The sequence below is a fragment of the Actinia tenebrosa genome, unplaced genomic scaffold (genome assembly GCF_029948245.1).
Source record: "Actinia tenebrosa isolate PJP-AT-01 unplaced genomic scaffold, QUT_ActTen_1.0 PGA_scaffold15__27_contigs__length_11533743, whole genome shotgun sequence".
Lineage (NCBI taxonomy): Eukaryota > Metazoa > Cnidaria > Anthozoa > Actiniaria > Actiniidae > Actinia > Actinia tenebrosa.
The window spans coordinates 2,922,053-2,936,729 of record NW_028292575.1 but is presented as its reverse complement, the minus strand read 5'-3'; the positions used below and the strand labels follow the sequence as shown (position 1 = coordinate 2,936,729).

General features: G+C 36.6%; 2 protein-coding genes across 2 annotated transcripts; both read left to right on the top strand.

Moving 5' to 3' along the window:
* Window positions 1-11: 11 nt before the first annotated feature.
* LOC116293051 (DNA methyltransferase 1-associated protein 1) lies at window positions 12-6,543 on the top strand. Its single transcript, XM_031700443.2, has 17 exons — window positions 12-245; window positions 1,211-1,302; window positions 1,384-1,579; window positions 1,945-1,983; window positions 2,944-3,014; window positions 3,116-3,173; window positions 3,579-3,638; window positions 4,142-4,255; window positions 4,798-4,928; window positions 5,000-5,066; window positions 5,148-5,219; window positions 5,322-5,394; window positions 5,479-5,602; window positions 5,675-5,712; window positions 6,087-6,112; window positions 6,186-6,251; window positions 6,380-6,543. Exons 1-17 carry the CDS (start codon window positions 162-164, stop codon window positions 6,446-6,448), a joined length of 1,380 nt encoding a protein of 459 aa, XP_031556303.2. The 5' UTR covers window positions 12-161; the 3' UTR covers window positions 6,449-6,543.
* Window positions 6,544-7,731: 1,188 nt separating this feature from the next.
* LOC116293054 (glycine receptor subunit alpha-2) lies at window positions 7,732-14,323 on the top strand. The gene is made up of 9 exons (XM_031700447.2): window positions 7,732-7,991; window positions 8,118-8,203; window positions 9,685-9,780; window positions 9,933-10,018; window positions 10,934-11,001; window positions 11,706-11,997; window positions 12,528-12,659; window positions 12,748-13,100; window positions 13,390-14,323. Exons 3-9 carry the CDS (start codon window positions 9,707-9,709, stop codon window positions 13,672-13,674), a joined length of 1,290 nt encoding a protein of 429 aa, XP_031556307.1. The 5' UTR covers window positions 7,732-7,991; window positions 8,118-8,203; window positions 9,685-9,706; the 3' UTR covers window positions 13,675-14,323.
* The last annotated feature ends 354 nt before the right edge of the window (window positions 14,324-14,677 follow it).

The following is a 14,677-nucleotide window of genomic DNA, read 5'->3' as shown; positions in this document are numbered from 1 at the left end:
TTTCCCATCATCCTCTGCACGCGTGGTGGCCTTCAAAACAAGATGGCGGCTCCAGGCTATTGACATTTTTACTGCGTTATAACAGGAATTACATGACTTAAATGATTACAAACCAGCTGGTTTATAAGATATTGTATAAGTAGAATACAAAAGTTTTAAGAATGAGTGACATTCGGGACATTTTGGAGCTGGAGCAGCCAGGACTTTACCCTCCAACCAAAGAGGCTATTGTTTCTGGCATGAAAGTAAGCTATAATGCACGATAACCTTGGGATAACCTCTTTTTACAGCATATTTATACATAATATTATAAATATTTAATGATATATATTTATATATAATATAAGTTTGATAATATTATCTATATATTATCTAATAATTAATATTATCTATATATTACTATATAACTTGAACAGGAATCGAAGGTAGACCAACAACTTCTAGCCGTCCATAGATAAAAAATATTTATTAATAAGAGGATTCAACCCTTCGGTCTTCTTCAGTAAAAATATAAGAAACTAAACTAAATACGAAGATAAAATGATGAAGAATAGGAGGTGCACGGTGTATATAAGCGAAGGAAAACAAAAAGGGGTATCCAAGGCATGTGCTAAAAAGCATAAATGTACAAAGAATAGCAAGCTATAATTAATAAGTAATGGTAAAAAGGTAAAGTATACACCGTGAAAAAATGAAAAAACTTACATTTTGGACGCTAGTCCTTCGTAAGAGTCAATGAAAAGATGAAAAAGCTTACTGACGTTTTGGACGTTAGGGCTTCGTGGGACTCCAGCGAAGGACTAGCATCCAAAACGTCAGTCAGTTTTTCATTTTTTTCACGGTGTATAATTTACCTTTTTATCATTACTGTTTCACTAGAAACACAGACGCAGCTCACACTAGTTTTTAGCTAGTTATATCTTCTTATGACTTATAATTAATCCTATTTCTAGAATGAATTTCTGCTCTTTTGTTTAACCCATGAGGGCGTAGAGGGCCTAGTTTAGCCATCCAATAGGCTTCTCTGTATATACTGTATTATTATTATATATATTATATATTGCTCTAGAGAAGCAAGGAACACAAGGTGTAGTCAACTGTTTCTCTTGCTTTTTAAGTGCTCTACATTTTCCAGAGCATTTATATCACAGTATGGAGACATAAACTGCCATTTTATCTTGCTTTTATAAATTATTTTTGTTATATTCAGCCCAAGAAACCAAAGAGAATTTCAGATATTCCAGCTAAGAGACCCGAGGGAATGCATAGGGAGCTCTTTGCTCTTCTTTATAATGATAGCAGGTATATATATAGTAACATATGTGCTCTTGATAATGTAGTCAGCATCACAGCGCTAATGCATAAGATATGGATATATTTCAGAGATTCACCACCTCTAGCTACCTCAGACACAACACAGGGATACAAACAGTTGAAAGCCAAACTTGGGAGAAAACATGTCAGAACTTGGAGGTGGGTGCCGTTCACAAATCCTGCAAGAACTGATGGGGCTATGCTACGTCACTGGAGACGTACTACAGATGAAGCTAAAGAGTATCCCTTTGCAAGGTTTAATAAGGTACTTGTCATATAAAGTGTTCATCAGTATGCAATAATGACACTAATAGACCCTTTTCGAGTTCCAAATTACCGCTGCGTTTCTCGATTACAGACTCATTTACTCAGGCTAAGCCTCAATTTTGTGAAGTATATTCACGTTTTCGAGTCAAGGTCCGTCAAAGTGTTTGTATTGTTGAACTTGTGCATTCTTTACTTTACCGTTGGTATTTGCGAGTAATTAGACACTTATTCAAGGCTTAGCCTGAGCAAATAAGTCTGTAATCAAGAAACACAGCAGTAATTTGGAACTCAAAAAGGGTCTTTTTATTATTTTGAATGTTCATAGTTGTACGCATGTGTAATACATGTCTTATAATGTTTCAGAAAGTTGATGTTCCTACATATACCGATGAAGAATATCAGGTAATATCTACAGTACTTTAGTATTGCACTTTATTAGAGATAAAGGTGCATCCAGTCTTATATGAAAACTTACATGTAGGGCCTCATAAAGTTCATCTCATATAAATGATCACACGAGTACCATCACTGACTACCTGTGGAATCTCTTTGAGTAGTGCCTCTGTCTTCCATAATAATAATGATAATAATAATAATAATAATGATAATAATAATAATAATAGTAATGATAATAATAATGATAATAATAATAATAATAATGATAATCTTTATTTGCATTCTTAATATATTACTTTACAATAAAAAAATAGATGATAAATTAACAAGTTTCAACCAATAAAAAAAGTAAAATATTGAGAAAAATAATTATGAGGTGCTGGGGAGCTGAAGTAACAAAAGTTTTGAAAGCCAGCTCCCCATCATTCACTTAGAAATGAAAATATTAAATATGAAGTTAAAGAGATATGCAGTATTAGACATATAAATCCAAACAGTTATATTTCTTAAGTTTTTAAGTTTTAGAAAACAGTAATCGTGAGAGCCGTTTTGTATTCGCATCGATTGAACTCCAAATTTTCTGCCTGGAAAATTTTAATGAGAACTTAGCAAAGTTGTTTTTATTCCATGCCATTTTTTGCATCACCGACCCTGCATAACAGTGATGTATATACCTCTATTAAAGTAGAAATTGAAAGTTCATTTTCGTGACTTGTATGCCACTCTAATTTGACCAAGGTTTGTTAATTTTTCAAAAGTTTTTGAAGCTGTTGTGGTTTTAAACCTAATAAACAGGGCCAGATTGTTCAAAGCTGGGTTAGCGCTAATCCAGGATTAACTCTATAGGTCTTATTAAGAGTTATCCCAGGATTAGCACTAATCGGGCTTTGAATGACTGGGCCCTGTACACTCAAACTCATTAGGATACTAGTGCAGAATTATGTGATTGATGTGTTTGTCATTTAGATGTATCTTCATGATGGATCTCAATCTACTTGGACTAAACAAGAAACAGATTATTTGTTTGACTTGTGCAGGTAAATATCTAGCCTGGTTTTGTATACTCTGTTATATTTTAATTCACCCAGGAAGCTGAGCTTAGGAGTTTCTCACTGAACCTTTCTTTCGATTATTTCAGATGTTTTGATTTAAGGTTCATTGTCATCCATGACAGATATGACACCAAGACTTATCAGGTGATTTTGTTTTTATGTCTAAATTAAACTATTTAAAAATAAATAAAAAATAAATTGACTTTATTTAATGAGGGTGACATACATTACTGGTGGCCCAGTAGTTTCCATTATGGCCCTCCTATGATTAATAAACTGAAATGAATGATCAAAGAAACATAAAGTGTGTTAAGAATCCCAACTGGCAAGGAGGCAAACCAGTTGGCTATTTACAAGCATGGTCGAGAAACTGAATCTGAACTAATCAGGGATCAGGACAAATACAGTCTCAGCTAGTGGCCACAGCGGGACTCAAACCCGGCACCACCGGATTGCGAGACCAACGCTATGACCACTCGACCATGCTGCCTCCTATTTCTACAATATTTATTAATTGAAAAGATTTTCAAAATGTGTTTTAATTTACAGAGTCGTACGATAGAAGAATTGAAAGACAAGTACTATAGTAGTGTAACAAGACTACTAAAGGTTGGTTTAATACTGTCGTGTAGGTTATTGGGTACTTCAGTGTTTACAGTGCTTGTAGAGTATTGTCCCGGGGGGTACTCCCATATATGGACTATACGGGGAAGATCTGCTGAACAGGGTATGGTTTTTTGAGCTTCTTGTCATAAACAGGGTATGCAATTTCGCTCAAGTTCCAAGTTCTTCTTGAGTTTCCTGTCATATTCAGGGTTTCTACTTTCGTATTGACCAAAACTGGTTATTATGGTGGTAAAAAAACGATACGCGAGATGACATGATAATTGAAACAGGAACTCAGTGCAATTAATTATATCTTTTGTCATAAACAGGGTCTACAAATTTGAGGGTTTTTTTGTCATAAACAGGGTACCCCTTTCAGAATCCCAGTGGAACACCCCTACCCAAATTCTGGCAGAGTAACCCCCCAGGAGTATTGTGTAGGTTATTTGGTTGTACTGTTTTTGAATGGCTTGTAGAATATGCAGTAAGATGTGTTGTTGTTGCAGGCACGAATACCTACAGGTCAAGAGCCTCCAGACATGCCAGCCCAATATGATGCTCAACATGAAACAGATAGAAAGAGACAACTGTTGAAACTGTACAACAGAACACAGGAACAGGTATGTATTATCACATCTAAACAGCTTGATATCGCTTTTATTTATGAGTTTCCATTATTATGATATTGTGAACGAGGGAATGGAAAACAAGTGAATAAAAAGGACATCAGGTTATTAACATGTAAAGACTCAGTGGCCGAGCAGTTGAGATCTCGTCTAGCAAACGAGAGGTCAGTGGTTTGAGTCCCACGAGAACCCAACTGAGGCAGATTTTTTAATCTGCTTATACACTCGATGTAGCATACACTTAACATATAGATCTTTACCGAGTGACAAAAACACATTTCATGTAATAATTTGTTTATTACACATTTATCGTCGATAAAATGACAAAATTTACAATTTTCAGTTCACCCTGAAGTGAAATCGTATCTCTTCATTGATATGGTTTTTATTTCACGGCTTTATACTGATATCGACCCTAAATGTGTAATATTTTTGAATCTTTTTTGTTAACTTGTGCATTATTTATCTACTAGGTATACTACAGGTAATAATTAAGATTTTAGTTTGAATATTGCTAACTTATGACGTTGCTACAGGTGCAAGAAGAAGAAACGTTAATGTCTGAGTTACGTAAGATTGAAATGCGAAAGAAGGAAAGAGAGAAGAAACAACAAGATCTTCAGAAACTTATAACAGCTGCAGACAATTCTGCTGAAAGCAGGCAAAAGTATGTAGCTTACTATGAAAGGAATTTCTTCATTCCTTGTTGTAAGTTATATTTTCAACTCTGTATTTTAGGCGTGAAAAGAAACCATTGAAGAAAAAGCTACCAAAGAAGAAAGGAGATGTAACAGAAGGGAAGCAGGTGAATACTGTAGTCAAAGGATATTGTCTTATTATTGGTTTGGGAGGCATGTTTTATGGATGTCGTTATTATCTGTTACAGCCTGAAGTTACAAACACTGGAGTCAAATTTCCTGAGAACAAAGGTGCAGGAGTTTTTCTAAGAAGTGCCAGAGTAAGTGCAATAAATGCATCAATAGAACAAACTGGTCATACTTTGTCAGTATTTAAGTGGAATGCTTGAATTTCACAAAAAATAAATGACCTTTTTTTCCAGATGAAAATGCCTACTTCAGTAGGAACAAAGAAAGCCAAAGCTGTGGAACAATTGCTGGAAGAACTTGGTGTTGGTAAGTAATGCCTTGAATCAGATGGATGAGGTAAGACTTACAAGGAAGATTACTCACAGTTAATGGTGTGTCTTTATCCATTAGATCTTCAACCAATGCCAACAGAACACATCTCCCAACAGTTTAACGAACTGAGAAATGAGATGATTTTATTGTATGAGTTGAAGCAGGCAGCCGGAAACTGTGAATTTGAAAAACAAACATTGAAGTAAGTCCTTTGGATACTATAAACTCTACTTGTATTGTTACTTATCTGTTATGTGTGTTACTAATGCTACAGACATCGTAAAGAAGCTCTTGCTCCTGTCAAGTCAATAGGTATGACCCATTCTAGAGCAGTTTTCGTATGACTAGGAAAAGCTCAGTGCCGTAAGCGTGACGTGCCGTGATCGTGATACTTTCTAGAATTTTAATTGGCTGATTTTTTTCACGCGCAATCATATGATTGGTCTAAAAGTGCCGTGATCCGGCTTGGAGTAACCGTGTCTGCGCCGTGTTTATGTCGTGTTCCGGGTATTTGATTGGATGGAGAGTAAATTCTCGTGCAATGTGATTTGTCTGGCGTATCCCTTGCTGTGTCAATACCGTGCTCGTGCCGTGAACTTTTCACAGTCATACAAAAACCGCACTAATTCGTATTCCACTTTGCTTATTATGTGCCTATATTGATTCTCCTTTCTTTGTTTGGTCAGAAACTCCTCATCCTCTCATCTCTAAGGTACGTAATTCATATCATTAAGACAGTTATGTAAATGTTTTACTAAACATGTTTTTGATTGGTTGATCAGCAGACTAGTCCCCAGTCAGCTACGCCATTAATAGATGCTGTTACATCTTCCCCTGGCACACCCAACGCGGTAAGTATATTTTGGCCAATGAGAACAACACCCCAAGTCAACTGTTAATTGACATAATGAGATAGGTTACACTAACATATCCCCAAGATCACTTCCAAACGAAATCTTACTTGTTTTATTTATTTCAGAGGAAAAGAAGAACCGCTTCAACTTTCTTGGAACAAAGCAACCCTCTCAAGAAGACTAAACGTGTCTAACTATAAGTGTGTCAATACGTAATGATTGTATAAGAGGCTGTAACCTGTAATCTGTGTAAATATGTAACATGAAAAATAAACCCAACATTGATGCATGTTGTAATATGCTGACCGGCAGGTCTCTGAGGTATAATATTCAAGGCATGGATGGTTATGATGTCTAGCCCGGCTTACCATTATCATATGATCATTACAGCAATAATTCATGGACCTAACAGACTCAATAGGTTCTCTGCGACTTTCAAGTATAACCGGTTTGAACAACTGGTCTGTCAGTCAAGGCAAGGTCAGACTGTACTAAGGAGTCGGTATCCTATAGATTAATTAATAATAATTAATTAATATAATTAATATAATTTATTTATATAGCGCTCATCTCCAAAATTGTCCAAGGCGCTTCACAAAAAATTACAATAGAATATTTACAATAGTTACAAAATGCTTACCTATTGATTATGAATAAAATGTAAATATTTAAAAGATAAAACTAATTAATAATTGCAATATATAAAACGATGACGTAGTCTCTACGCTAGAGACTACACTAGACTAGAGATTGAATCCTGCACCTCAGAGAATTCTTTTTGATGATGTACCGACCGTTACATTTAATGATGCTTAATAGAAATGGCTTATTTAGACTTCGATAAGTTAACCATCTTTCTCAAAACACTGATTAGAAATAACCGAAAAATGTGCCGCTATTTAATCTGTCTCCTATACTCTAGTTTTCTTTAATTTCTGACTGACAGCCGCCGCTACAAAGCTGCTAAATTTGATCAGTCGTAAAGAAGAACGGCTCTCGCCTGGAGCATGTTAACAGGTACGCTATGATGAAAAATAATATTCAAGTTCAATGAAATATTGGCGTGCAACTTGTGGTTTTGATTCTGTTGCGGTAGAAATGAAAATTTGATAGGATTTGTGGATATATATTTTTTAGTTTTACTGAAAATCGAGACTAGGATCTACTTTTCAAAAATAACAAGTTAAGTGGCGAGAAAACGGCCTGGCTAATGAATAAAAGATATTGAAAAAGTAACGGGTGGTGTTGGAGTCGCAAATGAATCGCTTAAAGTTATAAACCCAGGATGAACTGCCATCAATAATTTAAACCATGCGGTTAAGATAATCGTGTTACGTGTTGAAGTTTTAGCTTCAATACACTGCCTAGTTCATTCAATTCCTATATATTAAATTCCAATAATATAACTTTAATTTAGCTGGTACATTTTTAACTTAGTGATCTTGAATAGAGCTGGACTGCATATCGTAGATGGAGGAGAGAATAGAGAAGCCCTCAAGAAAATTCATCTTAATTAATTGACATTCACTTTACCTGCTATTAAGCTAGGCTAATTTTGGCACGCTTCTGTTTGTTTACTTCATTTCAAGAGGATTTGCTTGTTAGGACAACGAATCCTAAGAAAATCACAATCTTTAATGATTGTCTAACCCATATGGTGACAAGTGTTATACTCTCCGTCATCTGACGAAAGGCTAAATAATTGGTCCTAAGGTTGCTTTATGTTCAATGAGTATGGTAAGGACTGATAGATAGATAGATAAGCTATTTACAACAATGAGATAGCTTATCAAAGTACATACTCAAAGTCAGACATAGGTACTACAACAAAAGACCAAAGATAGTCGATTCCTTGTTCCCTAGCTATCCAACTGAGCCCCGCACCTAACACTTGGTCAGTCTTAGCTGAACAGAAAGATTTTCGTGGATTTGATAAATTTGCAGTCAAGGTAAGGCATTGGTCAGTCTTAAATCATGTTGTCGATATTTGTGTGTGGATGGAACCGAGTATATTTCTCTTATTCTGGTACAACTAGGATGACCCAACTACTGACAATCCAATAAAATAAGAACGAGTTCTATCCTTTGCCCTATAATTTCTCATGTCTAGTGAGTTGGTTGACTAAAGTAACCTGCATAATTTCTAACAAAACAGAGAGTTGAGTATTAGGCAAAAGTGCAGATAGCAGGTGGTCTTTGTGGTACGGCTCGGTGGCATACAAGGAGTTATACTCTCAGTCAAGTTATACCATCACCATAAGTGCAAACGAAAAAAAAAAAGCATTTTATATCTAGGGACCCTTAAGGCCCTGTCCACACTATGCCGGATAAATTTGAATCCGAATTTTTATTCTATCGGTTAGGCCTACCGTCCACACTATAGTCCGGGCGAATCCGGAACAATTCTTCACCGAAAACGAATTTTCGAAATGGAACCGAATAAATAAAAATTCGGATTCAAATTTATCCGGCATAGTGTGGACGGGGCCTAAGGGCGTATTTGTAATCAAAATCAGAATACAATACGACATTAATTGTTGGAGTATGAACATAGTGGACTGAAAAAGCAAGGAAGAAAGAAGATATTTCATCTATAATTAATAGTTTCTTTTACATTAGTACCTTAAGATACCATCTTGCTACACTCAGTCATTATTACCATGAAATAATTGTCTTTTCTTAAAATAACCAATAGAACTTTCCCGAATTCGCTTGGATTGTCACAACACAATGGTTTGAATTTGAAACTGAACTCGATTCTTTTATTCATCAAGTCCAACCCTCGACTTGAAACCATTTTTTCATCATTAGTCAAGCGAATTCGGGAAAGGTCTATTAATAGGATTTGTTGAAAATAGAAAGAGTATCCTATTCTTTCGCCTGTGCTAACTGAGATGAAACTAAAACAATTGATCATATTGCATTCACTGAAAAGACTTGCTAAGGGTGCCAAAGCTTATTCAGTCCATCCTTCAGTTCATTTTAAACCAATGTTTTTAGCCAATCAGAGCGCAATCTGTATATAATGGTGATCAGGAAACCACATATGAGATGCTGCCGATACTCCAAGGATTGAATATAGATACATGAGACGATGTACTGAATAGATCATAAAATATGTACACACAGAAACATTGATTCACGCTGAGTTGGAACAGAACAAGCACACAGGGTGGGGCTTAAATAGTATTTCATTTCAGTTTGTATCTTACCACCGATCGCTGGCTTGCTCTATGGGTGGTTTATCAATGGTGTCAGCTCTAGTCAGTGTAAGGGTGGCGTGGGATGATTTAAAAATTTATCAGAGTTTATCAAACACTGGGGTAATCAAACAAATGACCTGCCCGGATTCACAATATATATATATATTCACAGCTATATATGGACCCAGGGCAAGCTAGTATTAATGATCATCCCAATTTTCTGATAGAGTCAAAGGTTTTCCATTCTTCATGAACTCTACGATACGGCGACTATTTCCGTTTGTGGTATTCCTGTGGTTATTGGATGCCCTTCCACTGTTAGGGTAAGAATTTACACTTTGTTTTATGGATTAAAAACATTTTATGATGGCTGGAATAAACAATAGGCCGCGGCCATTGAGGATTTCCAGCGAGTTTCCCGAAAGAGAGTGGTAATTAATTAGCAAATAACACTGTGACTATTACGGTTCTATAGGAACGGGATAGAGCTGGCTGAGGAAACAAAAGTCATCACGATGTTGCTAAAGGATTACGATAAATATGTTCGTCCACTGGTCACCCGTGAGTAGTCCTTTATCCTAGATTATTTACCATACTACTGCATGTTTTTCAAGCAACGAAAAAATTCCAGTATCTTGCAATAGAAACCTGAGCAGCGATACTAAAGACTTAACTTTGTAATCGGCAAAATAATGGATCAATAATCGCATACGCGGTTGGCTCAGTTCGTTGAGCAACGTACGGTGGCCCATAAGGGACATGCAGCAAGCTAAACGAGTCGTTGCGAACAAGATACGAATTGCTGCATGTTAGACGAGTTTCTGCAAATAAGAAACGAATTGCTGCATGTTAGACGAGTTTCTGCAAATAAGAAACGAGTTGCTGCATGTTAGACGAGTTTCTGCAAATAAGAAACGAGTTGCTGCATGTTAGACGAGTTTCTGCAAATAAGAAACGAGTTGCTGCATGTTAGACGAGTTTCTGCAAATATGAAACGAGTTGCTGCATGTTAGACGAGTTTCTGCAAATAAGAAACGAGTTGCTGCATGTTAGACGAGTTGCTACAAATAAAAAACGAGTTGCCGCATGTTAGACGAGTTGCTGCATGTTAGACGAGTTGCTGCATGTTAGACGAGTTGCTGCAAATAAGAAACGAGTTGCTGCATGTTAGACGAGTTCAGTGCTTCATAATGATTTCTTAATGGGTTGATTTTGGGATGGGTATGGATGGGGATCTTAGAAGAGATGGAAATTGGTGCAATGTACCTCGAAAGGGACCATGTGTTCTTTTGTGCGGCACCAACCTGCGGGCAAAATATAAAGAATAACAATATTCAACAACAACAAAATGAAAGACCGAGTTGAAGCATTTACACGATGCACTGATATACATCACCATAGTGGTTCAGGTTCATCAAGTATGTTTTTGGATCTATTTATCGAGTGCCGATATGATTAAATGTGTCTTGTATTCAGAAAAGCCTACTCAGGTTAATATTAGCATGGCGGTACAGGCCTTCAGTCAAATCAAGGAATCAAACATGGTAAGTCCTGATTACTTGCATAACTGACAAACCATTATAAAGTGTTTATGTACATACTTACCTAACAAACCGTCCATGGTAATGAACTGATAGATTGTCGTGTTTAGGACTTTGAAGTGTTATGTACATACTTACCTAACAAACCGTCCATGGTAATGAACTGATAGATTGTCGTGTTTAGGACTTTGAAGTGTTATGTACATACTTACCTAACAAACCGTCCATGGTAATGAACTGATAGATTGTCGTGTTTAGGACTTTGAAGTGTTTATGTACATACTTACCTAACAAACCGTCCATGGTAATGAACTGATAGATTGTCGTGTTTAGGACTTTGAAGTGTTATGTACATACTTACCTAACAAACCGTCCATGGTAATGAACTGATAGATTGTTGTGTTTAGGACTTTGAAGTGTTTATGTACATACTTACCTAACAAACCGTCCATGGTAATGAACTGATAGATTGTTGTGTTTAGGACTTTGAAGTGTTTATGTACATACTTACCTAACAAACCGTCCATGGTAATGAACTGATAGATTGTCGTGTTTAGGACTTTGAAGTGTTTATGTACATACTTACCTAACAAACCGTCCATGGTAATGAACTGATAGATTGTTGTGTTTAGGACTTTGAAGTGTTTATGTACATACTTACCTAACAAACCGTCCATGGTAATGAACTGATAGATTGTCGTGTTTAGGACTTTGAAGTGTTTATGTATCTACGACAAGAATGGAACGATCCTCGCCTGGCTCACCAAAATGAAGCCAAGTTATCGTTGACGAAAGAAAGAGTGAATGACATCTGGACACCCGATACATACTTCAACAACGCTAATGAGTATGAAGTGTATACTGTGAACAAACTGGTGCTTATCTCGGGTAATGGCGATATTTATTACAGTGGAAGAATTAAGATCAAGGGAGCTTGTCAGATGAACCTTGTAAACTTCCCTCTTGATGTACAAAAATGTTCACTTATCCTCGAAAGCTGTAAGTAAAATCCATCATCATGATCATAATCACCATAGCAACTGTTGCCTTAGTAACTATCATCATGATCATAATCACCATAGCAACCGTCGCCTTGGTAACTATTATCATATGATCATGATCACCATTACAATCGTCGCCGTAGTAACTATTATCATGATCATAATCACCATAACAACTGTTGCCTTAGTAACTATTATTAGGATCATAATCACCATAACAACTGTTGCCTTAGTAACTATTATTAGGATCATAATCACCATAACAACTGTCGCCTTAGTAACTATTATCATGATCATAATCACCATAACAACGGTTGCCTTAGTAACTATTATCATGATCATAATCACCATAACGACTGTCGCCTTAGTAACTATTATCATGATCATAATCACCATAACAACTGTTGCCTTAGTAACTATTATCATGATCATAATCACCATAACAACTGTTGCCTAGGTAACTCTTATCATGATCATAATCATAACAATTGTCGCCTTAGTAACATATGTTTATTGCTCCACTTGTAGTCGCGTACACTGTTGGTCAGATGAATTTTAAATGGAAGCAAGACACTCCTGTGCGCATATTCAATCGAGATCTGGCGGAGTTTGACGTGGTCAAGTACGAGATTCTAGAGAGCAATACTACTTATGTATCTGGTGAGCAAGCCACTTTTCCCATATCTATTCTTCTCTAGTCATATTTAATTTTTTTAATAAAAGGTATTTCAACCTTGAACTGATTCAGGAGTATACAAGAACTTGGTGGTCACTTTCACCTTTCATCGACGGATGGGCTTTTACTTTATACAATTCTACATTCCTTGTATTGTTATGGTAACGCTGAGTTGGATATCATTCTGGATGGATCGATATTACATTGGCGAGCGGGTATCCCTCGGGATAACAACAGTCCTTACGATTGTGTTTCTGCTGGGCTCGAGTAACTCGACAATGCCCCGAGTCAGTTATGCCAAGGCAATCGACTGGTATCTTATTGGTTCATTCATGTTCGTGTTTTCCACTCTCGTCACTGATTTACTCATTTACCGGTTCAGTAGAAGTGCCGATTCAAGACGGCTTGGCAAAAACGACAAAGAGGTGAGTCTTATTTGAGAAGCAGATGATGATCAAACATGCAGGTTACTTGAGGTTAACCGCAAAAGAAAGCCTTATTACAGGAAAATAAGAACCTCCTAAATGCCAAATAATAATCACATTACCCCAGGTAATCTCTTAATACCAATATCTCTCTAACAATTGATATCTTCCCTTGAGTGGGGGAAGTGGGGGGGGGGGGGGGGGGGAGGAGAGGAATGTTTGGAGAATTTTTAAATCCTATAATGTATTATGACGCTCATTCGGTTATTTTTCCTTTCACATTTAACAGAGAAAGCATATCTCATTTCACTGCAAACATGGTTTCAAACCAGCCTACGTAGCAGAGGGTGATGGTAGCATCCATGTTGTGTCGTACGAAGAGGAGAAAGCCAATCAGTACATCAAGAATACCCTTAAGAATTGTTGTCTACCACTGACCTGTCACGAGCCAATCAAACAAGAGAAAGTAGATATCAGTATCGTCACGAACAAATGCTGCAGGATCATGTATCCTCTTGCATTCATTTTCTTTAACATTGTTTATTGGGCCAACCTTTTTTTAAGTGATGAGTAGAAGAACTTTCAATGAGTCGAGAAAGAAAAGAAAAAGGTTGAATTCAGTACCTGACTCCTTCAGTCAAAAATACCAGCTGAAAAGCTCTACAAATGTTCCCTGACTAATGCAATCTTGGGATTTTTATATTAATGGCTTGATGTAATTCATATTCCATCTGTTAGCTTAGCTATAACCAGTCTGCCATAAACATTTATCTTGATCCTTTAAATTAGGGACTATCGAGCTGTGACAACACTATGATTATTACATTTGGTTTTTTAGTAGAGTGGTATAGAGAAAAGTCATTATGGCTGAGCTGACTGCCGGGATACGCTTGGCAAAAGTGGTTGGTGCTGATTTGGAAGAGGGAAAAAATATTGTAAATCAATCAGTTAGTATATATACTCAACAGCAAGTTCTACGGCCTGGATACAGCATTGTCTGACGCAGCCAATCAAAACTCTTAACACTATTTTCACTGTTTTCGGTCTAGTGTTTGTCACGTGACCAATTCTATGATAATATTGTAGATAAGCCGTACATCTAATCAAGGCAGGTTGATTGATCTACTTGTTAGTTGCGAACACAAGCAATGCTGCCATGATGTTAGAAGATTTGTAACAAAATAGGACTCAAAATCAATAAAACACGTATAGATGAGGAATAACTAGTTGTTTATCATTAGTGCTGTTCCATGAAACACTTGGCACACAGATCAATATATTCACACATATAAGAGAACAGCTTTGAAAGGGGAGGGGTTGGGCAAGAGTAGATACCTAGCCACGTAATGTGCGCCACATCGATTGACTGAGAGCCGAACAATGCCCATGTACAGACAAAAATAGATTTATAACCAAATAAGGTAGTCGTCGACGCGTAACACCCTTCAAATCAAATCAGTATTATAACAATGTGAGAATAGCGGTTAAGGGATTTGGATTGTTGGTAAGCAAATCCAATTTAGTCCAATTTGAGTAAAGAAATCGTAACATACCGCATGACAGGTGCACCAGGTAGG